Here is a 25,418-nt window from a genome sequence, read left to right on the forward strand (position 1 = left end):
CGGTATTAACATTATTAGGCAAGTAGATACATATTTACCCTGTGTACTGTTAGGTAGTGGGGTGTGCCTTCACAACAAGAACTACGTTATCTTTTCTTCTTATTCCTACATTTCTTTCTTCTTATTCCTTCCTCCCTCTCATTCTTTCTCAAAAGCAAGTCTACTCGTTTTAAAGTTCTATCTACGAGGGTCGTTTGAAAAGTCCGTGCAAAAATAAAAACTACTTAATTTTTTGGGGTAAACCTTTTTTATTTTTCAACATAGTCTCCTTTTAGGCTTATACACTTCGTCCAACGCTGCTCTAGTTTGTTGATCCCTTCCGAATAATAGGATTTGTCCAAGTCTGAAAAATAGCCATTCGTTTCTGCAATCACCTCCTCGTTTGAATAAAATCTTTTTCCCGCCAGCCATTTCTTCATATTGGGGAACAAATAGTAGTCCGAGAGAGCCAAGTCTGGAGAATAGGGGGGATGTGAAACGAGTTGGAACCCTATTTCCATTAATTTTGCGACCACAACTGCTGAGGTGTGAGCTGGTGCGTTGTCGTGATGGAAAAGGACTTTTTTGTGGGCCAATCGTGGGCGTTTTTCTTGCAGCTCGGTTTTCAAACGGTCCAATAACGATGAATAATATGCACCTGTAATAGTTTTACCCTTTTCCAGATAGTCGATGAGGATTATTCCTTGCGAATCCCAAAAGACAGTCGCCATAATCTTTCCGGCCGAAGGAACGGTCTTCGCCTTTTTTGGCGCAGATTCCCCCTTGGTAACCCATTCTTTAGATTGTTCTTTGGTCTCAGGAGTGTAGTGATGTGTCCATGTTTCATCCACACTGACGAAACGACGCTTAAAGTCCTGCGGATTCTTCTGGAACAGCTGCAAACCGTCCTTGCAACACTTCACACGATTTCGTTTTTGGTCAAGCGTGAGCAATCGCGGCACCCATCTTGCGGATAGCTTTGTCATGTCCAAATGTTGATGCAAAATATTATGTACCCGTTCATTCGAGATGCCCACAGCACTAGCAATCTCACGCACCTTCACTCTTCTGTCATCCATCACCATATCATGGATTTTATCAATGATTTCTGGAGTAGTAACCTCAACAGGGCGTCCAGAACGTTCAGCGTCACTTGTGCCCATATGGCCACTCCGAAAATTTTGAAACCACTTATAAACTGTTCTAATCGAAGGTGCAGAGTCACCATAATGTTTATCAAGCTTCTCTTTGTCTCCTGAGGCGTTTTGCCTTTCATAAAGTAGTGTTTAATCAACACACGAAATTCTTTTTCGTCCATTTTTTGAAAATCACTCGACTTCCTCGATTCAAACGAATGTCAAACACCAAGAAATAGACCGATCTGGCTGAAACTTGGTGTGTGTTCTTCCAAGAGATGCTACTAACTAAACATAACCTCGATACGCGCCAGTGGTGCTACCTCTCTGACTTTGCACGGACTTTTCAAACGACCCTCGTATCTCGGTTGGCTTGGGACCCAGCGATGCTCTTTGTCAATGTAATTTCTTATTCTTTGCTACCTTACCTTCACTCGGCGCTAGTACGTACCTCTGCTGCTTGGATTTCCACTCTTATGTGTACTTGGGGGAAAAAAATGTTTGCCAATAAGCGTTTTTTTCAATGCGGTGCCAAGGAACATTGTCCATCCGCAATCTAATCTACCGTGATTGAAGGCAACACCATTACTATACAATCCTCTTCCACAAAGTCCTCTTTCATTTTATGTTGAAATTTATTTGTTTTTTAAAACCATAAATAAAAAAATTAAATTAAAACATTTCGGTTTTTAAGATGAATGATTTACTAGTGAAAAAAATTTTATTTGTGAAAACTTTAGTAACAACAATCGAAATACATTAACATGAAAGATAAATATAAATAAATTGCATGTAATACCCACTTAATTTTAATTTTTTAAAAATATCATCCATAGAAACAGTCAATCTAACACAAGTTGTTTTAAAGTACCATGTACACCAAACATTGAATCTGAGCTCATGCTGTAATCTTGGTTGATTCTTTTAGATTCGTCATTTCGTTCTGACAGTTCATTGAGAAACCAATCTCGTTCGCTCACTTCTTTTTCCTCCCATGCTTCTATAAATCAAACAGATAATAGTGTTGTAAATCACAAAATTATAAATTATACAAAAGATGATTTTAAAAAATAAAATAAAAATAAATAACTATTATGTTTTTACTTTCTACCGCCCCTCAATGGAGAAAAGTATGGCAATCAGGCAGATTTTAAGATAGTTTCCGCCTTAAACTTGGCAGATTTGAAGAAATAAAGGTTGATTGTAAGTACCACTTTGCAAAATCGATTTCTAATCATAGTTTTTGTTTTTTACATTAAACATCTCTAACTATTTGCAAACTTATAAATTTAAAACTTTTATTTGAGATGTTTTAAAAATAAATTCATTATGTTTGTTGATAAAATTGGTACGATACCTTGTCTAAGAATAAACAATGAAAGAAAATAAGGAAATAGAATATGAATGTTTAGAAAGGAAGTAGTCATACTTGTGAGATCTTGGAGTTTAGCTGGATCTTCACCTCCGAGCTCCTTGGGAAGTATGCTTCTATCAACGAACTTGTAAAATTCTTCATGCCCGCCAGAAAATATCTGAAACTAAACATACAAATGAATTGTGGAATATTAATAATAGAATAAAATATTGTATAGAATACGTACAAGAAGGACTGTACCCTCTGTGGTCTTTAGAGGTAGATTTAGAACCTACTCTCCACTCCGAATTTGCCAGTCTTAGCAACGCGGCTGATGAAACTCCAGATTACAACGGAACAAGGCTGTGTGTGTGGAGCTGGAGGCGGACCATGGAGCGGAGCGAATGAGGAAAACCCAGGCAGTTTCATTTTAACTATTCCAAGCCCGGGCGGCCAATCGAATGATCGTAGACCTACTGATTGGTCACCGCAGTTTAAGAGGACTTTTGCATCGCACGAGTCTAGTAGTTGACAGTAGGTTTGGTTTTATGATGTGCTTTCATATTTTCTCCTAGTGTATATTTTCTTCAACAGAGAAATGGTCGTAGAGTATTGAAGTCTTATCAACAGATACAAACACTGTTATTGCTGAGTTGGCTTTCAGGAAAGCTTTACTATAGTTGTAATCACCTCAAAGAGAAAGTTTATGACGCTGTTATTAATCCACTTCATATTAAGTTATATTAATCCAGCGAGACTTTAAAAGGTAAGGCTGCCCTTATTTCAGAGAATGTTAGCGCGATTTCGCTAAACCCACAAAGTTGCACACCAAGTACCTCTGTAGACCCTAAATATTGAGTATGCTAGTATTGAGTATTGTTCCTATTGTTAGTTAGTTAGTTGGCATTGCAATCAAGAATATCTAAAGTCCTCTGAAGATCTCTGAAGAAGTTCATTATCCAGTTCTTCCTAAGGGTATACAGTTGTTAATTCAAAATACTTACTCCAAAACTTTCTCGAGATTCTGAGTACTTGTTTATTATCAAGTAATCAGTATTACAATCAATCAACAATCAAGTATTACTTGATTATTATCTTGAGCAGAAAACAAGGATTTTTGCCCTCATATTAAGGGACAAATTTCTTGAAAATAGAAAATTAATAATAATAAATAAAATAGAAAAGTGTTTACCCTATCTTTCATTTTATTTGTCAAAAATGGTTTAACAAGTCTGTTTAAAGCGATTTCCATAAAAGTTGGTGCGTTTACGAAAATTAATCCTTTCATCCGAAATGGCAAAACTTTCTAGAAAGGGAAAAAACAGAAGATAAATTAATTAATCTTAGAGATAATTTGAGAATATAATATTATAGTGAAATTACAATCGGAATTTCAAGTATTTCTAGTGAAATACCTCCATCCCTTCGCAGGCACCGCAAATGTATTTAGGGTGAAAGGTCAATTTCTCAAATCTGACATGAAATAAATTATACGTTAACCAGTCCTAGAAATCCTTATAGAAAATATGTTTGGGAATGGATTGTCAAAGTACTACTTATTTCTCTCGAATTTCGTTAGAAAGATATTAGGAATACATGTCCAGAATACACAGGCTTTTGATGCTAGTTCAAGGTTTGATGCCCTAGGCGCAGTGTTTTCTTAAAAGAAAAAGTGAAGAAAATCGGCTTTTACAAACCGGGATTAGAGTTAACAATATCCTTTAAGTGACCTTGCGTTACTAAAAAAAAAAGACCTAAAAGGTGATGGAGGTTCGACATAAAACAATAAATTAATATAGCTGTCAAACCGTCAAACCAAACGGCTGTTGCGCCTGGGTTACTGCAATGAAGTATTAAAACTTTTCCTGAGTTATTATGGACATATGAGATATCTAGAACATATTGCAATCTGGTGCAGATACTTTTTATGGGGCTGAATTCTTCTGTAGAGAAAGCTTCGTTCTCTCCATGAAGTGATTCAAAGCAGAGTAGGCAGCAAATCTATAGCACAAAATTAATAAAAATAGATTGCGGTCGGTAACAGGTTTTGCCTTGAGGCACTGTATAATCAAGATTCCTTAAGGGCTTTTGGTAGGGCTGGAAGGTTCGGTATAGATAGAATACTAACAATATATAGAATACTAAGAAAGGGAGCATCCACTTTTGTATCTAACTTAGACGCACAGCACCATTTCTTAAATAAAAACAAATACTTAAAAAAAAATCCTTAAATGTCATGTGTTAGTTAAAGAATAATTTGCTCTAGATATGCTTTATATTAAAACTTTTTAATGAAGTCTAAGGATTGTATGAATTTCGCTCTAGATATAAATTAAGCATCTATTTACCTGAGCCAAATGTAACATATCTCGGACAATGGTAGGCGTAAACATGAGCACGTGGCTGGGCGTAAAGTGCTTCGTATCGACCAAATAGAAAATACTGCCGGTGACTACATCTGGCATTCTCATTTTCAATTCTATAATCTGTATCAATCTTCTCATGTTGTACAAGTAATGGTAGTTGTTCGTATCTTCATTTAACGTCATATTCACTATTACTAGGTCCTTCGATTTGGACAATTTCGGTAGTATACAGGAGTTTCTGTCCAGTGGAAATAAAATAGAAGTTAGTGTGCTAAAGTATAAACGAAGTATTTTGATTGTAAACCAACACAAATTTTACCATCCTACAGTGGTTGTACAGCCATCTAAATAAATTTACACTAGTTACACAAGAATAAGGTGCACTCAATAATCGACGAAGAACGCTGATATTTTTTATTTAAATTAGTGAGGGCAAGGAGATTTGGACCATTGATCCAACTGTTCGCCACAAAAGTAGTCATAAAGATCAATGCCGCCTAATACAAATATATAAGAGTGCACGCTTTAACTGAGAGAAGTTTTCAAAAGAGTACTTTTGGCTTGGACAATATGGCCTGTGGTAGGGTTAAAGAGAAACCCTATCCCAATTAACGTTGGGCTTCCTTGAACGAATGGTAATCAACCTTAGCAGTTTGACACTTCTATTGGAATCAATTATTTTTGGCACTATGAAAACAATTAATCACATTAGATGAAGAGTGTTAAACTTTAATCATTATCAAGATATTTATGGTAAAATAAATGTTAATTTTTCTAGGCTACATTTCCATGAAAAACATTTTTTTTAATTATAGTTGTCTAGAAATAATTAATCATCTACGTATATTATATATGGAGTGTGATGATCGTTATCGACTTCGACTTCGTACTGCTTTATTTCAGAGTAACCAATTATTCGTTCTAAAGACAAGTAGGATTGTGGTGCGGGCCGCTAACATTTGAAAAACTTTGCAAGTGGTTCTTTGAATTAAAAAAGATTGCTTCAATCCTTCTCTACATTAAATTAATTAAATAAAAAGATAACAATAGAACAATTTAGAGCCTTCTTCTTTCTTTCTGTTGCAAATATTCAATTAATTACCTTATTAAATAATAATTAATTACCTTATTAATTTTTGCCATTATGACCTTGGTAATAGTGCTTTTTTTCCAATTATCCTATAACAATATAAGAATTCTGGGAAACTATAACAAACCCCCCCCCCCCCCAATTGACCTTGATAAAAAATAAAATCAAATTGAAATAATTTGAAGTGAAGTGACTCTGTTTAACATCCAACTACCAATTAGGTATCGTGGATGGAGGCGAATAGCAAACTTGATTTACTACTGTAAAGTTCTCATATTAAACATTAAATAAAATCCAAGGCCTAGACCAGAAATCAAACCCAGTGCCACAAATGCTTATTAGCTTTGGCTAATATGTGGCGCCTGTGACTATATCTCTTCAATCCGGCATTGGTCTAGATTTTGGATTTACCGTTTGTTCACAATAAATAGGTCATTTATTACTTGCACTTCTACCTTCTAATTGGATTGACCTTATTTCTACAACTGGTCTAGTTTATTGGATGTTACAGATAGCAATTATCTCTCTAAGTAGAAGAGTCTTCCAGGCCGAGGTTTTTGCTATTAAAATATGCGCTGAGGAAAACCTGCGGATGGAACCTAGAAATAGGGAGATTCGCATCTTTTCGGACAGCCAGGCTGCACTGAAGGCTCTCGTATCCTTCAGAATCACCTCTTCCCTGGTCTGGGAATGCAGGAAGGCCCTAGAACTACTGGCGCGGCACAACAAAGTTCGGTTGGAATGGGTGCCGGGTCATGTGGGTATTGAAGGGAATGAAAAAGCTGATTATCTGGCCAGGAATGGGGCTAACACTCCTTTCATCGGTCCAGAGCCTGTCCTGGGGATCACCAGGGGTTCGGTTCGCGCGGCTCTCAGAGATTGGATCTGGAGGGAGCACGAAAAGAACTGTGTCCTGGGGTTAAACACAGCAAGACCTTGATGCCTTGGCTGTGTAAGCAAAGATCCAAAGAGACCCTGTGTTTGGGCAGAAATCAGATTACTCTGATTACAGGCCTATTCACGGGGCACGGTAGGTTCAAGAAGCATCTGCGCAAGGTGGGGCTTATCAGCTCGGAGCCGTTGTGCAGATTATGTCAGGAAGAGAAGGAAACGGCCTCTCACCTGTTGTTCGATTGCGTTGCAATCGAACGTTTGCGCTATGAAACCTTTGGAACGTTGAGGCCGAAGGAGATAGTAGCGCAAAAAGAACTAGTAGGGAAAGTCCTTGACCTCTTTAGGAGGGGAGGGTTCGCCTACTAGAACTAAGAAGGGACTGGCACAATAAGTCTTCTGTGGCTGCGGTGCCTTGGGGCATAGGTCCCGTCCCATCTACTATCTTAATCTTAATCTTAAGTAGAAGAGTCTCCATTTTTACATGTTTATTTTAGAATTAATTTGATGCTCTATTATAATAAATACAGCCTGCTAAGGCTAAACAGGTAAGTTATATTTTACTGAATATTCTGTTTTTGTCCTCTAAATCCGTGCGATGCATATTCTACCTTGGTAAAGTTCACTGAGAGCGTCCCATTTCCGCCAGTCTTTGCTGCATTTCTTACTTCTTGATAGCTGCAAAGTCAAGCCATTTTGTAAGTTCCATGTGAACTATCTCTTGGTCAGGAGATGTATTATTTCAAGAGAAATGCGTTCTTGTTTAACTTATAATCCAGACGAGAAAAACCTTACTTCGGCCAGTAATTTTGCATCAGTTTAGCACTGGCCTTTTACTTTTTAGGATTTGATAGCATGTTGGGCCGCTCTATTCGTCCGAGAAGATAACGATTATGGTTTGAGTGAGTTATAGAAATATACTATAAGATCGCTATGAAAATTACTGTCTTCCTGTTGTAAGTAACATTATTCGTTCCACAGATCTTGTTTTAATTGTTAGAAAATAAATAAAAATAAAAGTTAGCCTCAAGACAAGGATAAAACGTAAGAATATATTTCGAGGTCGATAAGAAAAGAATATATTGTACAGTTACGAATGATAAGTAATGCTAGTTATGTAATAAAAGTAATGTATGTAATCTTGTATTAATTTCAAGCGTTTTAACCAGAATAATTGTTGGTATTTTTTTTATGAAAATAAGCTTTTAAAATTATAAATATTAAAATCAAATGTAATGTGGTTTTAATAACATTATTTTTTGTTTTTTTAATTATTTTCACATACGTATACATATATTTGGTGATTGTAGTTGTTGTTGTTGGAAAAAAATACCATGTTCAGGAATCTATTCCACATGAGAGAATAGATTCGCCTAACTTTATAAATAGCTATAATGAATCTAGATGAGCTACAAAGCATTTATAAATTTCGTCAGAGGAAATAGTATCTTGTGGAAGTCATGGAGAAAAAAGAAATGAAAGAGAATGCAGCTGTTCCTTTGAATTAAATGAACATATGAAAAATTGGTGCTAGATTTTTTTCCACCAACTCATTGGTAAAATAATCTAAGTTTAAAGACAATTGCATTAATAAAAATAAAAAGTAATGGTGTTTGCAGCAAGATTTTTATGAAATTGATATTTCTAGTAAGAAACTGACTTCAAAAAACAAAAGAATTGAAAACAGAAAAAATGAATGTTCTACATAAACTTCACTTTTGAATTTTTACTTTCTGGTTAGTTAGATATGGACAAAATCTGGCAACGAGAAGTGCTATCTAGAAACGATTTTTCTTTAACCATCTTATCAATCCAAACTGTTTATTAAATCACTTGAAGTGGGAAACAAAAATAAATAAAATAGTCGGATAGGTTCTTACTGTTTTCTACTTTATATTGAGGGTGAAATATATAAATTTAACAATGTAAAAAGTAAAAGTAAAGTAATCGCCTATTTTTTCAGGCGGGGCTTAACGTCCAACTACCAATTAGGTGTTGTGAACGGAGGCGCCTAGCAAACATACTTTACTATAAATTTCTTTTATTAACCATAAAATAAAATCCAAGGCCTAAGATCGGGAATCGAACCCAATACCACAATACATATTAGCTTCGCAGGTCTCGCATCTAACCGCTCGGCTACCGTGGCACCCTAAATTTAACAATGTTAGATACTTAGAAAAAAAAAAATACTACTGTACGAAAAATTGATTAAATACGTAAAAAATAAAATGAATAGTAAATGTATTTTGTTTTGTGAATACATTGTTGGAACTTACAAATATTCGGTACTTACATATATTCATTCACCCTTTTGTATTCTGCAAGAAGTGGATCTCTGTCTAGGAAAATATCACTGCAACTTCTATAGGTGTAGTAGGCATCCAATTTCCTCTTTGCTTTCTCCATACTTCCCTTACATCCTATTAGGTAAGTTTTTAGAAAACAATCCTTTTCTGAAGATAAATAGAAAGTTTTTTGTATTAGTTAATTTTGGGGGAAAAAAAGCGAGGGAAGTGAACTTAAAAAACCTAATCAATCTCTTTTTATATATGGGCAATAAATTAAAATAAAATTTGGTACAAAAAGGCCTTTTTTTATATAGCCCCTCTTAGTTCAATGAAATTGGTCCAGCATTTTTCCAATCAATTGATTCCTCCCAAAAATGTGTGGAAAATACCTGGGCTACCTTAAATAATTAATAACAGCCTCATTTTATGGCTTACCTTTCAGTCTGGAGGAAGGTAGATGATGCTGTTCAGCCAACCAGTCTTTCAGCTGTATAAGATCTGCTTCTAGTTGTTTCCTTGAATATACTACATCACTTAGGATAAAGTCCTCCTGCTCTGGAGTCAAAGCTTCCATCAATATCATTGCTCTTTTTCCTAGTAATCAAAGATCACATGATTGAAGCAAAAGTAGAATTACAGGTACAAATATGCTTATAAATAAAATGGTGATAGCCATGAGCACTTTAAACTTGTGTTTATTTCTGAATGAAAAAGAGGTATTTTTCAATTCAATCTGATTCCACTATTTAATAATTTTCTGTTCCCATTTGCAAAGGAATTCTTTAAACTTACTTTAAATTTTCTAAGTGAAGTTTTACATTAAAATGTGACAGGCTGCTTTTATGAATTAATTTGTGAAATTAAAGAAATTCATTTAGAAAGTAATTCAAAATAATAATAAAATAGGGCGGACAAAATAATAAAAATAGATCGATCGTTCTGTTAGCCTTGATATCTTGATAATTTTTTTTTTTAATTTAGGAGCGGTTATAAATTTGAATCAACATTTTTTTTCTAACTACTTTTCTCAGAATAAAAGGTTTATTTATGTGTAGACTTTTAAAACTACCACTACTTCCAGAATATTTGTGTCAAAAAGGATTCTGATGGTGGACAACATGACCGGTCACTTTCTGTCTCCAGAGTAATTTATAAAAGCTTCAGTTTAACAACTATTCCACGTTAATAAATATTATAGTGGTAAAAATACATAGAATTTTCTAAAACCAAACTTTAGGAGAAACCTATCCCCTAACTACCCTCTTATACTTTCTTAAAATGGAGTATGATAATTTCTTCGAGTATGCAATGAGCATAAAATGTTTAAGAAAATCAATAAAAATATTTGGAGGTAGAGAACTATCAATTAAGCGACTCCTTTCTAGTTCCATCAATGTTAGTGTAATTGTGTGTACCTGCAATTTACCAACACTAGATATGTTAGAATAAATTGTATGCTTGATCAAGAAATATTAGATTACTCTTGGAATCAGAAAAACGCGAGCAAAAATTGTGCTTTCGAGTGCACTCCAAACAAGGTTAAACATAGTGAAAAAACGCACAAAAAATAGAACTGGTGCTGCTTTGAATAAACAATATATTTATTTTTAAAATATTACAAATTTTAATTTTTTCTGATTAAAAGATGACTTACGGTAGTAGACGAAGTACGAGACCTCTAAGAATGCCCAGATTTCACCTGGCAATGTACTAAGATTATAGAACAGTAATTCTGAAGACAGAACTCCCCTCACTACTGCACGTAAAAATTATTAAAAAAAAAAAAGAATAATATAAAAAAAAACTTGCAAGGTCGATTCTATAATTATACATAGAAACAACAGCAATAAGTTTTAATACTCCCATTACACTTACCTACTATGGCAGACTATAATATGATGAAAAATATATGTAGAAAAGTACATAGGAACTTTTCGACAGCTGTGGCCGAATATTTTAGAGGCACGATCCGCAAAGTTAAGAAGTACCATAGTTATATAAGGTTCAACCGACGTTCTAGGACACTGTTTTAATTTAATGTGTAACCATATATTGTACTTGCAGATGGACATACAATCTGAATCAAAAGTCATTACCTTATTAGAAATCACCTGAAGTCTTAAAAAGGAGCGATCTGGACAATATATTTAACTAAAATTATTTTTGACCTCCTCTACCTTGTGACTTATAAGAAAACCATGGTGAGGAAAATAGCAAATTTTTCTTACAGCTTGAACTGTCTTCAGAATTGGAAAAAGAAAAGAAAACAAAGAATTGGCATCCAGTTAATCAATTTTTCCACTTTTTCCACTCTATCATCTACTTTTATGACCAGGATTAAAATAGACATAAACGGTTGCCATTATTTAGGAAACGAAAAGTAAAATACAAGGGAAAAATGCCGAATTGGCTTCTAGTTTGTCAAGATTTCCACTTTTTCCGTCTCTGTCATCTACTTTTATAGCCAGGTGTAGAAAAAACATAAAGGGTTGGCTTCTTTTGGAAAACGAAAAGTAAAATACAAGGGAAAACTACCGAATTGGCTTTCAGTTGATCTAGATTTCCACTTTTTCCGTCTCTGTCATCTACTTTTATAGCCAGGGGTAGAATGAACATTAAGGGTTGGCTTCTTTTGGAAAACGAAAAGTAAAATACAAGGGAAAACTACCGAATTGGCTTCTAGTTTGTCAAGATTTCCACTTTTTCCGTCTCTGTCATCTAATTTTATAGCCAGGAGCAGAATAAACATAAAGGGTTGGCTTCTTTTGGGAAACGAAAAGTGAAATACAAGGGAAAAATACCGAATTGGCTTCTAGTTTGTCAAGATTTCCACTTTTTCCGTCTCTGTCATCTAATTTTATAGCCAGGAGCAGAATGAACATAAAGGGTTGCCTTCTTTTGGGAAACGAAAAGTAAAATACAAGGGAAAAATACCGAATTGGCTTCTAGTTTGTCAAGATTTCCACTTTTTCCGTCTCTGTCATCTACCTTTATAGCCAGGAGTAGAATAAACATAAAGGGTTGGCTTCTTTTGGGAAACGAAAAGTAAAATACAAGGGAAAAATACCGAATTGGCTTCTAGTTTGTCAAGATTTCCACTTTTTCCGTCTCTGTCATCTACTTTTATAGCCAGGAGTAGAATGAACATAAAGGGTTGGCTTCTTTTGGGAAACGAAAAGTAAAATACAAGGGAAAAATACCGAATTGGCTTCTAGTTTGTCAAGATTTCCACTTTTTCCGTCTCTGTCATCTACCTTTATAGCCAGGAGTAGAATAAACATAAAGGGTTGGCTTCTTTTGGGAAACGAAAAGTAAAATACAAGGGAAAAATACCGAATTGGCTTCTAGTTTGTCAAGATTTCCACTTTTTCCGTCTCTGTCATCTACTTTTATAGCCAGGAGTAGAATGAACATAAAGGGTTGGCTTCTTTTGGGAAACGAAAAGTAAAATACAAGGGAAAAATACCGAATTGGCTTCTAGTTTGTCAAGATTTCCACTTTTTCCGTCTCTGTCATCTACCTTTATAGCCAGGAGTAGAATAAACATAAAGGGTTGGCTTCTTTTGGGAAACGAAAAGTAAAATACAAGGGAAAAATACCGAATTGGCTTCTAGTTTGTCAAGATTTCCACTTTTTCCGTCTCTGTCATCTACTTTTATAGCCAGGAGTAGAATAAACATAAAGGGTTGGCTTCTTTTGGGAAACGAAAAGTGAAATACAAGGGAAAAATACCGAATTGGCTTTCAGTTTGTCTACATTTCCACTTTTTCCGTCTCTGTCATCTACTTTTATAGCCAGGAGTAGAATAAACATAAAGGGTTGGCTTCTTTTGGGAAACGAAAAGTAAAATACAAGGGAAAACTACCGAATTGGCTTCTAGTTTGTCAAGATTTCCACTTTTTCCGTCTCTGTCATCTAATTTTATAGCCAGGAGCAGAATAAACATAAAGGGTTGGCTTCTTTTGGGAAACGAAAAGTGAAATACAAGGGAAAAATACCGAATTGGCTTCTAGTTTGTCAAGATTTCCACTTTTTCCGTCTCTGTCATCTAATTTTATAGCCAGGAGCAGAATGAACATAAAGGGTTGCCTTCTTTTGGGAAACGAAAAGTAAAATACAAGGGAAAAATACCGAATTGGCTTCTAGTTTGTCAAGATTTCCACTTTTTCCGTCTCTGTCATCTACCTTTATAGCCAGGAGTAGAATAAACATAAAGGGTTGGCTTCTTTTGGGAAACGAAAAGTAAAATACAAGGGAAAAATACCGAATTGGCTTCTAGTTTGTCAAGATTTCCACTTTTTCCGTCTCTGTCATCTACTTTTATAGCCAGGAGTAGAATGAACATAAAGGGTTGGCTTCTTTTGGGAAACGAAAAGTAAAATACAAGGGAAAAATACCGAATTGGCTTCTAGTTTGTCAAGATTTCCACTTTTTCCGTCTCTGTCATCTACCTTTATAGCCAGGAGTAGAATAAACATAAAGGGTTGGCTTCTTTTGGGAAACGAAAAGTAAAATACAAGGGAAAAATACCGAATTGGCTTCTAGTTTGTCAAGATTTCCACTTTTTCCGTCTCTGTCATCTACCTTTATAGCCAGGAGTAGAATAAACATAAAGGGTTGGCTTCTTTTGGGAAACGAAAAGTAAAATACAAGGGAAAAATACCGAATTGGCTTCTAGTTTGTCAAGATTTCCACTTTTTCCGTCTCTGTCATCTACTTTTATAGCCAGGAGTAGAATGAACATAAAGGGTTGGCTTCTTTTGGGAAACGAAAAGTAAAATACAAGGGAAAAATACCGAATTGGCTTCTAGTTTGTCAAGATTTCCACTTTTTCCGTCTCTGTCATCTACTTTTATAGCCAGGAGTAGAATGAACATAAAGGGTTGGCTTCTTTTGGGAAACGAAAAGTAAAATACAAGGGAAAAATACCGAATTGGCTTCTAGTTTGTCAAGATTTCCACTTTTTCCGTCTCTGTCATCTACCTTTATAGCCAGGAGTAGAATAAACATAAAGGGTTGGCTTCTTTTGGGAAACGAAAAGTAAAATACAAGGGAAAAATACCGAATTGGCTTCTAGTTTGTCAAGATTTCCACTTTTTCCGTCTCTGTCATCTACTTTTATAGCCAGGAGTAGAATAAACATAAAGGGTTGGCTTCTTTTGGGAAACGAAAAGTGAAATACAAGGGAAAAATACCGAATTGGCTTTCAGTTTGTCTACATTTCCACTTTTTCCGTCTCTGTCATCTACTTTTATAGCCAGGAGTAGAATAAACATAAAGGGTTGGCTTCTTTTGGGAAACGAAAAGTAAAATACAAGGGAAAACTACCGAATTGGCTTCTAGTTTGTCAAGATTTCCACTTTTTCCGTCTCTGTCATCTAATTTTATAGCCAGGAGCAGAATAAACATAAAGGGTTGGCTTCTTTTGGGAAACGAAAAGTGAAATACAAGGGAAAAATACCGAATTGGCTTCTAGTTTGTCAAGATTTCCACTTTTTCCGTCTCTGTCATCTAATTTTATAGCCAGGAGCAGAATGAACATAAAGGGTTGCCTTCTTTTGGGAAACGAAAAGTAAAATACAAGGGAAAAATACCGAATTGGCTTCTAGTTTGTCAAGATTTCCACTTTTTCCGTCTCTGTCATCTACCTTTATAGCCAGGAGTAGAATAAACATAAAGGGTTGGCTTCTTTTGGGAAACGAAAAGTAAAATACAAGGGAAAAATACCGAATTGGCTTCTAGTTTGTCAAGATTTCCACTTTTTCCGTCTCTGTCATCTACTTTTATAGCCAGGAGTAGAATGAACATAAAGGGTTGGCTTCTTTTGGGAAACGAAAAGTAAAATACAAGGGAAAAATACCGAATTGGCTTCTAGTTTGTCAAGATTTCCACTTTTTCCGTCTCTGTCATCTACCTTTATAGCCAGGAGTAGAATAAACATAAAGGGTTGGCTTCTTTTGGGAAACGAAAAGTAAAATACAAGGGAAAAATACCGAATTGGCTTCTAGTTTGTCAAGATTTCCACTTTTTCCGTCTCTGTCATCTACCTTTATAGCCAGGAGTAGAATAAACATAAAGGGTTGGCTTCTTTTGGGAAACGAAAAGTAAAATACAAGGGAAAAATACCGAATTGGCTTTCAGTTTGTCTACATTTCCACTTTTTCCGTCTCTGTCATCTACTTTTATAGCCAGGAGTAGAATAAACATAAAGGGTTGGCTTCTTTTGGGAAACGAAAAGTAAAATACAAGGGAAAAATACCGAATTGGCTTCTAGTTTGTCAAGATTTCCACTTTTTCCGTCTCTGTCATCTAATTTTATAGCCAGGAGCAGAATAAACATAAAGGGTTGGCTTCTTTTGGGAAACGAAAAGTGAAATACAAGGTAAAAATACCGAATTGGCTTCTAGTTTGTCAAGATTTCCACTTTTTCCGTCTCTGTCATCTAATTTTATAGCCAGGAGCAGAATAAACATAAAGGGTTGGCTTCTTTTGGGAAACGAAAAGTGAAATACAAGGTAAAAATTCCGAATTGGCTTCTAGTTTGTCAAGATTTCCACTTTTTCCGTCTCTGTCATCTAATTTTATAGCCAGGAGCAGAATAAACATAAAGGGTTGGCTTCTTTTGGGAAACGAAAAGTGAAATACAAGGGAAAAATACCGAATTGGCTTCTAGTTTGTCAAGATTTCCACTTTTTCCGTCTCTGTCATCTAATTTTATAGCCAGGAGCAGAATAAACATAAAGGGTTGGCTTCTTTTGGGAAACGAAAAGTGAAATACAAGGGAAAAATACCGAATTGGCTTCTAGTTTGGCAAGATTTCCACTTTTTCCGTCTCTGTCATCTAATTTTATAGCCAGGAGCAGAATAAACATAAAGGGTTGGCTTCTTTTGGGAAACGAAAAGTGAAATACAAGGGAAAAATACCAAATTGGCTTCTAGTTTGTCCAGATTTCCACTTTTTCCGTCTCTGTCATCTAATTTTATAGCCAGGAGCAGAATAAACATAAAGGGTTGGCTTCTTTTGGGAAACGAAAAGTGAAATACAAGGTAAAAATACCGAATTGGCTTCTAGTTTGTCAAGATTTCCACTTTTTCCGTCTCTGTCATCTAATTTTATAGCCAGGAGCAGAATAAACATAAAGGGTTGGCTTCTTTTGGGAAACGAAAAGTGAAATACAAGGGAAAAATACCGAATTGGCTTCCAGTTTGTCAAGATTTCCACTTTTTCCGTCTCTGTCATCTAATTTTATAGCCAGGAGCAGAATGAACATAAAGGGTTGCCTTCTTTTGGGAAACGAAAAGTAAAATACAAGGGAAAAATACCGAATTGGCTTCTAGTTTGTCAAGATTTCCACTTTTTCCGTCTCTGTCATCTACCTTTATAGCCAGGAGTAGAATAAACATAAAGGGTTGGCTTCTTTTGGGAAACGAAAAGTAAAATACAAGGGAAAAATACCGAATTGGCTTCTAGTTTGTCAAGATTTCCACTTTTTCCGTCTCTGTCATCTACTTTTATAGCCAGGAGTAGAATGAACATAAAGGGTTGGCTTCTTTTGGGAAACGAAAAGTAAAATACAAGGGAAAAATACCGAATTGGCTTCTAGTTTGTCAAGATTTCCACTTTTTCCGTCTCTGTCATCTACCTTTATAGCCAGGAGTAGAATAAACATAAAGGGTTGGCTTCTTTTGGGAAACGAAAAGTAAAATACAAGGGAAAAATACCGAATTGGCTTCTAGTTTGTCAAGATTTCCACTTTTTCCGTCTCTGTCATCTACTTTTATAGCCAGGAGTAGAATGAACATAAAGGGTTGGCTTCTTTTGGGAAACGAAAAGTAAAATACAAGGGAAAAATACCGAATTGGCTTCTAGTTTGTCAAGATTTCCACTTTTTCCGTCTCTGTCATCTACCTTTATAGCCAGGAGTAGAATAAACATAAAGGGTTGGCTTCTTTTGGGAAACGAAAAGTAAAATACAAGGGAAAAATACCGAATTGGCTTCTAGTTTGTCAAGATTTCCACTTTTTCCGTCTCTGTCATCTACTTTTATAGCCAGGAGTAGAATAAACATAAAGGGTTGGCTTCTTTTGGGAAACGAAAAGTAAAATACAAGGGAAAAATACCGAATTGGCTTTCAGTTTGTCTACATTTCCACTTTTTCCGTCTCTGTCATCTACTTTTATAGCCAGGAGTAGAATAAACATAAAGGGTTGGCTTCTTTTGGGAAACGAAAAGTAAAATACAAGGGAAAAATACCGAATTGGCTTCTAGTTTGTCAAGATTTCCACTTTTTCCGTCTCTGTCATCTAATTTTATAGCCAGGAGCAGAATAAACATAAAGGGTTGGCTTCTTTTGGGAAACGAAAAGTGAAATACAAGGTAAAAATACCGAATTGGCTTCTAGTTTGACAAGATTTCCACTTTTTCCGTCTCTGTCATCTAATTTTATAGCCAGGAGCAGAATAAACATAAAGGGTTGGCTTCTTTTGGGAAACGAAAAGTGAAATACAAGGTAAAAATTCCGAATTGGCTTCTAGTTTGTCAAGATTTCCACTTTTTCCGTCTCTGTCATCTAATTTTATAGCCAGGAGCAGAATAAACATAAAGGGTTGGCTTCTTTTGGGAAACGAAAAGTGAAATACAAGGGAAAAATACCGAATTGGCTTCTAGTTTGTCAAGATTTCCACTTTTTCCGTCTCTGTCATCTAATTTTATAGCCAGGAGCAGAATAAACATAAAGGGTTGGCTTCTTTTGGGAAACGAAAAGTGAAATACAAGGGAAAAATACCGAATTGGCTTCTAGTTTGTCAAGATTTCCACTTTTTCCGTCTCTGTCATCTAATTTTATAGCCAGGAGCAGAATAAACATAAAGGGTTGGCTTCTTTTGGGAAACGAAAAGTGAAATACAAGGGAAAAATACCGAATTGGCTTCTAGTTTGTCCAGATTTCCACTTTTTCCGTCTCTGTCATCTAATTTTATAGCCAGGAGCAGAATAAACATAAAGGGTTGGCTTCTTTTGGGAAACGAAAAGTGAAATACAAGGTAAAAATACCGAATTGGCTTCTAGTTTGTCAAGATTTCCACTTTTTCCGTCTCTGTCATCTAATTTTATAGCCAGGAGCAGAATAAACATAAAGGGTTGGCTTCTTTTGGGAAACGAAAAGTGAAATACAAGGTAAAAATTCCGAATTGGCTTCTAGTTTGTCAAGATTTCCACTTTTTCCGTCTCTGTCATCTAATTTTATAGCCAGGAGCAGAATAAACATAAAGGGTTGGCTTCTTTTGGGAAACGAAAAGTGAAATACAAGGGAAAAATACCGAATTGGCTTCTAGTTTGTCAAGATTTCCACTTTTTCCGTCTCTGTCATCTAATTTTATAGCCAGGAGCAGAATAAACATAAAGGGTTGGCTTCTTTTGGGAAACGAAAAGTGAAATACAAGGGAAAAATACCGAATTGGCTTCTAGTTTGTCAAGATTTCCACTTTTTCCGTCTCTGTCATCTAATTTTATAGCCAGGAGCAGAATAAACATAAAGGGTTGGCTTCTTTTGGGAAACGAAAAGTGAAATACAAGGGAAAAATACCGAATTGGCTTCTAGTTTGTCAAGATTTCCACTTTTTCCGTCTCTGTCATCTAATTTTATAGCCAGGAGCAGAATAAACATAAAGGGTTGGCTTCTTTTGGGAAACGAAAAGTGAAATACAAGGGAAAAATACCGAATTGGCTTCTAGTTTGTCAAGATTTCCACTTTTTCCGTCTCTGTCATCTAATTTTATAGCCAGGAGCAGAATAAACATAAAGGGTTGGCTTCTTTTGGGAAACGAAAAGTAAAATACAAGGGAAAACTACCGAATTGGCTTCTAGTTTGTCAAGATTTCCACTTTTTCCGTCTCTGTCATCTAATTTTATAGCCAGGAGCAGAATAAACATAAAGGGTTGGCTTCTTTTGGGAAACGAAAAGTGAAATACAAGGGAAAAATACCGAATTGGCTTCTAGTTTGTCAAGATTTCCACTTTTTCCGTCTCTGTCATCTAATTTTATAGCCAGGAGCAGAATGAACATAAAGGGTTGCCTTCTTTTGGGAAACGAAAAGTAAAATACAAGGGAAAAATACCGAATTGGCTTCTAGTTTGTCAAGATTTCCACTTTTTCCGTCTCTGTCATCTACCTTTATAGCCAGGAGTAGAATAAACATAAAGGGTTGGCTTCTTTTGGGAAACGAAAAGTAAAATACAAGGGAAAAATACCGAATTGGCTTCTAGTTTGTCAAGATTTCCACTTTTTCCGTCTCTGTCATCTACTTTTATAGCCAGGAGTAGAATGAACATAAAGGGTTGGCTTCTTTTGGGAAACGAAAAGTAAAATACAAGGGAAAAATACCGAATTGGCTTCTAGTTTGTCAAGATTTCCACTTTTTCCGTCTCTGTCATCTACCTTTATAGCCAGGAGTAGAATAAACATAAAGGGTTGGCTTCTTTTGGGAAACGAAAAGTAAAATACAAGGGAAAAATACCGAATTGGCTTCTAGTTTGTCAAGATTTCCACTTTTTCCGTCTCTGTCATCTACTTTTATAGCCAGGAGTAGAATAAACATAAAGGGTTGGCTTCTTTTGGGAAACGAAAAGTAAAATACAAGGGAAAAATACCGAATTGGCTTTCAGTTTGTCTACATTTCCACTTTTTCCGTCTCTGTCATCTACTTTTATAGCCAGGAGTAGAATAAACATAAAGGGTTGGCTTCTTTTGGGAAACGAAAAGTAAAATACAAGGGAAAAATACCGAATTGGCTTCTAGTTTGTCAAGATTTCCACTTTTTCCGTCTCTGTCATCTAATTTTATAGCCAGGAGCAGAATAAACATAAAGGGTTGGCTTCTTTTGGGAAACGAAAAGTGAAATACAAGGTAAAAATACCGAATTGGCTTCTAGTTTGACAAGATTTCCACTTTTTCCGTCTCTGTCATCTAATTTTATAGCCAGGAGCAGAATAAACATAAAGGGTTGGCTTCTTTTGGGAAACGAAAAGTGAAATACAAGGTAAAAATTCCGAATTGGCTTCTAGTTTGTCAAGATTTCCACTTTTTCCGTCTCTGTCATCTAATTTTATAGCCAGGAGCAGAATAAACATAAAGGGTTGGCTTCTTTTGGGAAACGAAAAGTGAAATACAAGGGAAAAATACCGAATTGGCTTCTAGTTTGTCAAGATTTCCACTTTTTCCGTCTCTGTCATCTAATTTTATAGCCAGGAGCAGAATAAACATAAAGGGTTGGCTTCTTTTGGGAAACGAAAAGTGAAATACAAGGGAAAAATACCGAATTGGCTTCTAGTTTGTCAAGATTTCCACTTTTTCCGTCTCTGTCATCTAATTTTATAGCCAGGAGCAGAATAAACATAAAGGGTTGGCTTCTTTTGGGAAACGAAAAGTGAAATACAAGGGAAAAATACCGAATTGGCTTCTAGTTTGTCCAGATTTCCACTTTTTCCGTCTCTGTCATCTAATTTTATAGCCAGGAGCAGAATAAACATAAAGGGTTGGCTTCTTTTGGGAAACGAAAAGTGAAATACAAGGTAAAAATACCGAATTGGCTTCTAGTTTGTCAAGATTTCCACTTTTTCCGTCTCTGTCATCTAATTTTATAGCCAGGAGCAGAATAAACATAAAGGGTTGGCTTCTTTTGGGAAACGAAAAGTGAAATACAAGGTAAAAATTCCGAATTGGCTTCTAGTTTGTCAAGATTTCCACTTTTTCCGTCTCTGTCATCTAATTTTATAGCCAGGAGCAGAATAAACATAAAGGGTTGGCTTCTTTTGGGAAACGAAAAGTGAAATACAAGGGAAAAATACCGAATTGGCTTCTAGTTTGTCAAGATTTCCACTTTTTCCGTCTCTGTCATCTAATTTTATAGCCAGGAGCAGAATAAACATAAAGGGTTGGCTTCTTTTGGGAAACGAAAAGTGAAATACAAGGGAAAAATACCGAATTGGCTTCTAGTTTGTCAAGATTTCCACTTTTTCCGTCTCTGTCATCTAATTTTATAGCCAGGAGCAGAATAAACATAAAGGGTTGGCTTCTTTTGGGAAACGAAAAGTGAAATACAAGGGAAAAATACCGAATTGGCTTCTAGTTTGTCAAGATTTCCACTTTTTCCGTCTCTGTCATCTAATTTTATAGCCAGGAGCAGAATAAACATAAAGGGTTGGCTTCTTTTGGGAAACGAAAAGTGAAATACAAGGGAAAAATACCGAATTGGCTTCTAGTTTGTCAAGATTTCCACTTTTTCCGTCTCTGTCATCTAATTTTATAGCCAGGAGCAGAATAAACATAAAGGGTTGGCTTCTTTTGGGAAACGAAAAGTGAAATACAAGGTAAAAATTCCGAATTGGCTTTCAGTTCATATATGTAGATTTCTACTTTTTCTCTCTTTGTCACATACTTTTTTGTTCTGAAATGAACAAGGTGCGTAACCTCCATTAGCAAAATATTTTCACTAGACTACTTTCTGTTTAATTTCTGCTCTTTAAATAATTATTTCTGTTATGAATTTGACAATTAATACCGGAAAAAAAGACGGTTTACTGGAGAATAAAGATGAAGTTTAGAAAGTAGACGGAAGTCCAGGAAGTTTATCTAAAGCGGCGGTAGCTCGACACAATGAAGTTAGTTTTGAGTCATACGTCTTTATAGGAGAAACGTAATTAGTTAGTGGTCATTGTGCCACATTGTAATAATAATAATAATAATAATAATAATATACATTTATTTAAGAAAAATATAATACATTAAATCATAAACAGTGTACAAAAGGCATGGTTAACGCCGTCTGCCAGAGTTTGGTTACAAGATAAAAAGAAAAGAAACTTGATAAATTATATGAAAATAAACTTAATGGCACAAATAAAAAAAATAATACAACAATAAAATAAAATAATACACTGTGATTGAAAATTATAAAGTAAACTTTTTAAAACAATTAAATTATAACTTAAAAAATAATATCAAAATCAATAATTAATAATTGAACTCTTTAATGAGACTATATCTATAGCTCCAAGCCTGCCTGACAAAGCTAATCAAATTACTGCAAATATGCTGATCCCCCAAAGCATCAATGACATATTGAACACCTAAGAATTTCACACCGAGACTTCTCAGTCTAAATTCCAAAAGGATTGGGCACTCGCAGAGGAAGTGGTAAAAGTCCTCCCTGCTATTCAAATTGCACAATGAACATTTCTCTTTTTGGGCAGCTCTGTCAATCCATGGCACACAGTTTAAATAAAGCATTTCACTTCTAATTTTAAACCACCACCTCAGACTTGACAGGCCCAACTGAGTGGTAGAGCCAACTTTAAAGATACCAAGCCTTTCTTTAGTCTCAAGCAGTGTCCTATAAAGGATAAAACCCTCGGAGTTCACAGCGCGCCCTCCTCCAGACTATCCTCTTTCATCCTACGCAACAGTTCAAAAAAATTAGCCTCCCACCCTGACAAGTTATCACACGAAAAATCAAACCTGAGTGAGTACTATTGGACCAATCTCTGAACCAGAGCAGGTTTTTATTTACTATTTCATCAGCAACAATTTTCGAGAGGCGGTTATCATTTGCTGACAAGATTTTGAAACAAAATTTAAAATGCAGACGCAGAGTGTAAATGTAAACTGGATATAGATCCTGAATAATTGAACTGAAATAGTTCAGTTTCTATGTTTAAAATAAAAGCCGGTGCTGTTGAAGGAAGTGCGAACAATTTTTTAAGGAAATATCTCTGATATCTTTCCAATATCTCAAACCGCTGATAGCCCCAAACCTGAGCAGCGTAACACGTTACTGAACGTAACGCAGACTAGTTGGGTTATCAGCGATAATCACCAAATCATCAGCATATAAAAGGGAGTTGATCTTCCAGTTCCCAACGAAAACACCACCTTCGAACGCGGAAGGAAGGTCGTCAATAAACAAAGAGAAGAGGAGAGGACTCAAAAGACAACCTTGTCGTACACCACTACCTACAAGGAAATAATCAGAAACATCATCTCTCCCTCGTACCGCCAAGCTTGATGAGAGTAAAGATTCTTTAAAATGTTAATAAATTTGGATGAAATACCGAGGTTGAAAAGTTCAAGTATTAACATATTATGATTCACAACATCGAAGGCTGCTTTATAATCAACGAATAGACAGTACAGTTTTTGCCCACGATGAAGTTGCTTAATATTTATTAAATTAGTTAAAGTGAACAGATTGTCATTAACAGAATAACCCCGTCTAAATTCGGTTTGATTTTCGCTCAAAAGGCAATTCAAGAATGAATATATCATATTTATTAAGAAAAGCTAAAAACATATGATCATTTAACTTACTTTTTAAGCCAGCTACATTAAGAGAAACAAAAGAAATAAATTTAAATAAAGGGCTCTTTTTTGTTAAATTAAGATTCTTGTGAAAAGGTACTCTGACAGACTTCTTAATCTCAGGAGTGACGCTGACCACCAGACTGGGCGAACCGATGAGCTGAGTTGGCACTAGGCTGAGTCGAAGTCCTGTAGAAATAATCTTTAGGCAAGTTGTCATTAAGTAGGGCTGCCACAAACTCAGTGAGGTCATGACCCACTAAAGCATTCAATTTCTGGAGTGCGTTTTCATCAGAAGCTATAACACCTACATGGTTGCACCATTGAAATCTCTGACCTTCAACAATCAGAGAGTCCGATCTCAGACTACATTTAACATGCGAATTCAGCCTCATAATCTGTTTGCGTAATAAAAGAAGTTTAACTCTTTTCCTCCTAATTGTTTCAGGCAGGTCGCAGTGCACGACAAAACCAGAATTTTTTAATACTTTTGTTGAACTAAGCACCGCAAGTTTATCCTGTTGGCGAATAAAGGATACCAGCAAAGGGTTGTTAGTAATAGTTGCAGGTCCAAGAGGAAAGGCGTGTATATTATCGTTAATATCGACTTTTAATACTTCGCGACAAAAATCACCAGCCAGCTGTGTACAACTTTTATCGGCAGTTCTAGCAATGCCTCTAAAAATTAGATTATTATCACGAGATTTTATCTCCAATTTTTCAACTTGTCTCTCATTTCTCAAATTTACAGTTTTAAGTGAATTCACTTCCTTTTTCAGTTGAATATTTTCCTCTTTTAAAGAAGCAACAGTGGCCGTAATAATCTGAAGGTCCTATTTAAAACCTGCCGCTAACGAGGAAAATTTAGAATCTAACAAAGTTGGCAATGAGGTTGCAATTTTAGACTCAATTAAAATTGATAGAGAATCAATTGATTTTGAATCCAATTGAGTCAAAATAGGATTGGGTGAGAGGGGTTGCGATAGGGTTCCAGTTAAAGAAGGTCGATTGGAGTCAGCCATGATGAATAAATCAGAAGAAACTTTTTTGCTATCTCTATCCAAACCCTCTGGGGAACTTCTAGATCTCTTCAAAGTAAATACACTATTATTTGAAATCGGAGTAGAATTGTTTGACATAGACAACTTGTAATTAATTTGCCGTAGCAAAATAGTGTAGTGATACTCACAAAAGGATATTCAAAAAAGTATTTATCCACTGTCAAAGAAAATTTGTAGATTAAATGTTGTGAATTACAAGTGAATAAACTGTTACAATAATATTTACGTAAATAGCTCAGCTACACAAAAGAGTCCAGTTTATGTTTTTGTTTTACTTTTTGTTAATAATCTTTCAAAAGGGAAGGGATTAGCTATGAGGTTAGCATACTGGACTCCCACGCGGAGGTCCCGGGTTCGAATCCAGCAGCTGACCCTTAGATTTTCTCTTCCTAGGAGCTTCTTACAGCTCACTGTCCGGTGATGGACAGTGTTGTCTGTAACGAGAGAACACTGTCCGGAGGCCGGCAGTGCACTGGAAAAAGCTCCGGGCGCTAATAACCTCAGCTGTTGATGCGCCAAAAAAAAAAAAAAAAAAAAATCTTTCAAAGTTTATAACAATAATCCACCACTCACCTTGACTATTGTACTCTACTGCCACCGAAACATTAACGGCAAAAATTTAAACTAAAATATTCAACTCTTCATCCACTGATATTTTCAAAACCGCTCAATGAAAAGTCTTGAAAATTCCACACAATGTTCAGAGCACTGAAATGTTTGAACACACAAAAAACCAGATTGAAAATCATAGTATAAACCACTTAGAAGCTTCAATAACACAGAGCCGATCTGACCACTTCAAGTAACAGTACCAAACTCCTTGTGCCACATTGTAAATGGAGTTAGATAGGCGAAAAAAGTTCCAAGGCCTACAAGAATTACAGGAACTGAAAAGG

The 25,418-nt window shown here is 35.7% G+C and overlaps 1 protein-coding gene across 1 annotated transcript; it reads right to left on the reverse strand.

Moving 5' to 3' along the window:
* Positions 1 to 1,817: 1,817 nt before the first annotated feature.
* Positions 1,818 to 25,338, reverse strand: LOC141448890 (clavesin-2-like). The gene is made up of 8 exons (XM_074117720.1): positions 25,096 to 25,338; positions 10,762 to 10,856; positions 9,543 to 9,701; positions 9,113 to 9,272; positions 4,818 to 5,073; positions 3,662 to 3,775; positions 2,545 to 2,653; positions 1,818 to 2,115 (listed from the first exon to the last, which is right to left on the reverse strand). The coding sequence occupies exons 3-8, from the start codon at positions 9,688 to 9,690 to the stop codon at positions 1,958 to 1,960; spliced, it is 945 nt and encodes a 314-aa protein (XP_073973821.1). The 5' UTR covers positions 9,691 to 9,701; positions 10,762 to 10,856; positions 25,096 to 25,338; the 3' UTR covers positions 1,818 to 1,957.
* Between the last annotated feature and the right edge of the window lie 80 nt (positions 25,339 to 25,418).

The sequence above is a fragment of the Rhodnius prolixus genome, unplaced genomic scaffold (genome assembly GCF_049639745.1).
Source record: "Rhodnius prolixus isolate KJV_2025 unplaced genomic scaffold, Rpr scaffold_2, whole genome shotgun sequence".
Lineage (NCBI taxonomy): Eukaryota > Metazoa > Arthropoda > Insecta > Hemiptera > Reduviidae > Rhodnius > Rhodnius prolixus.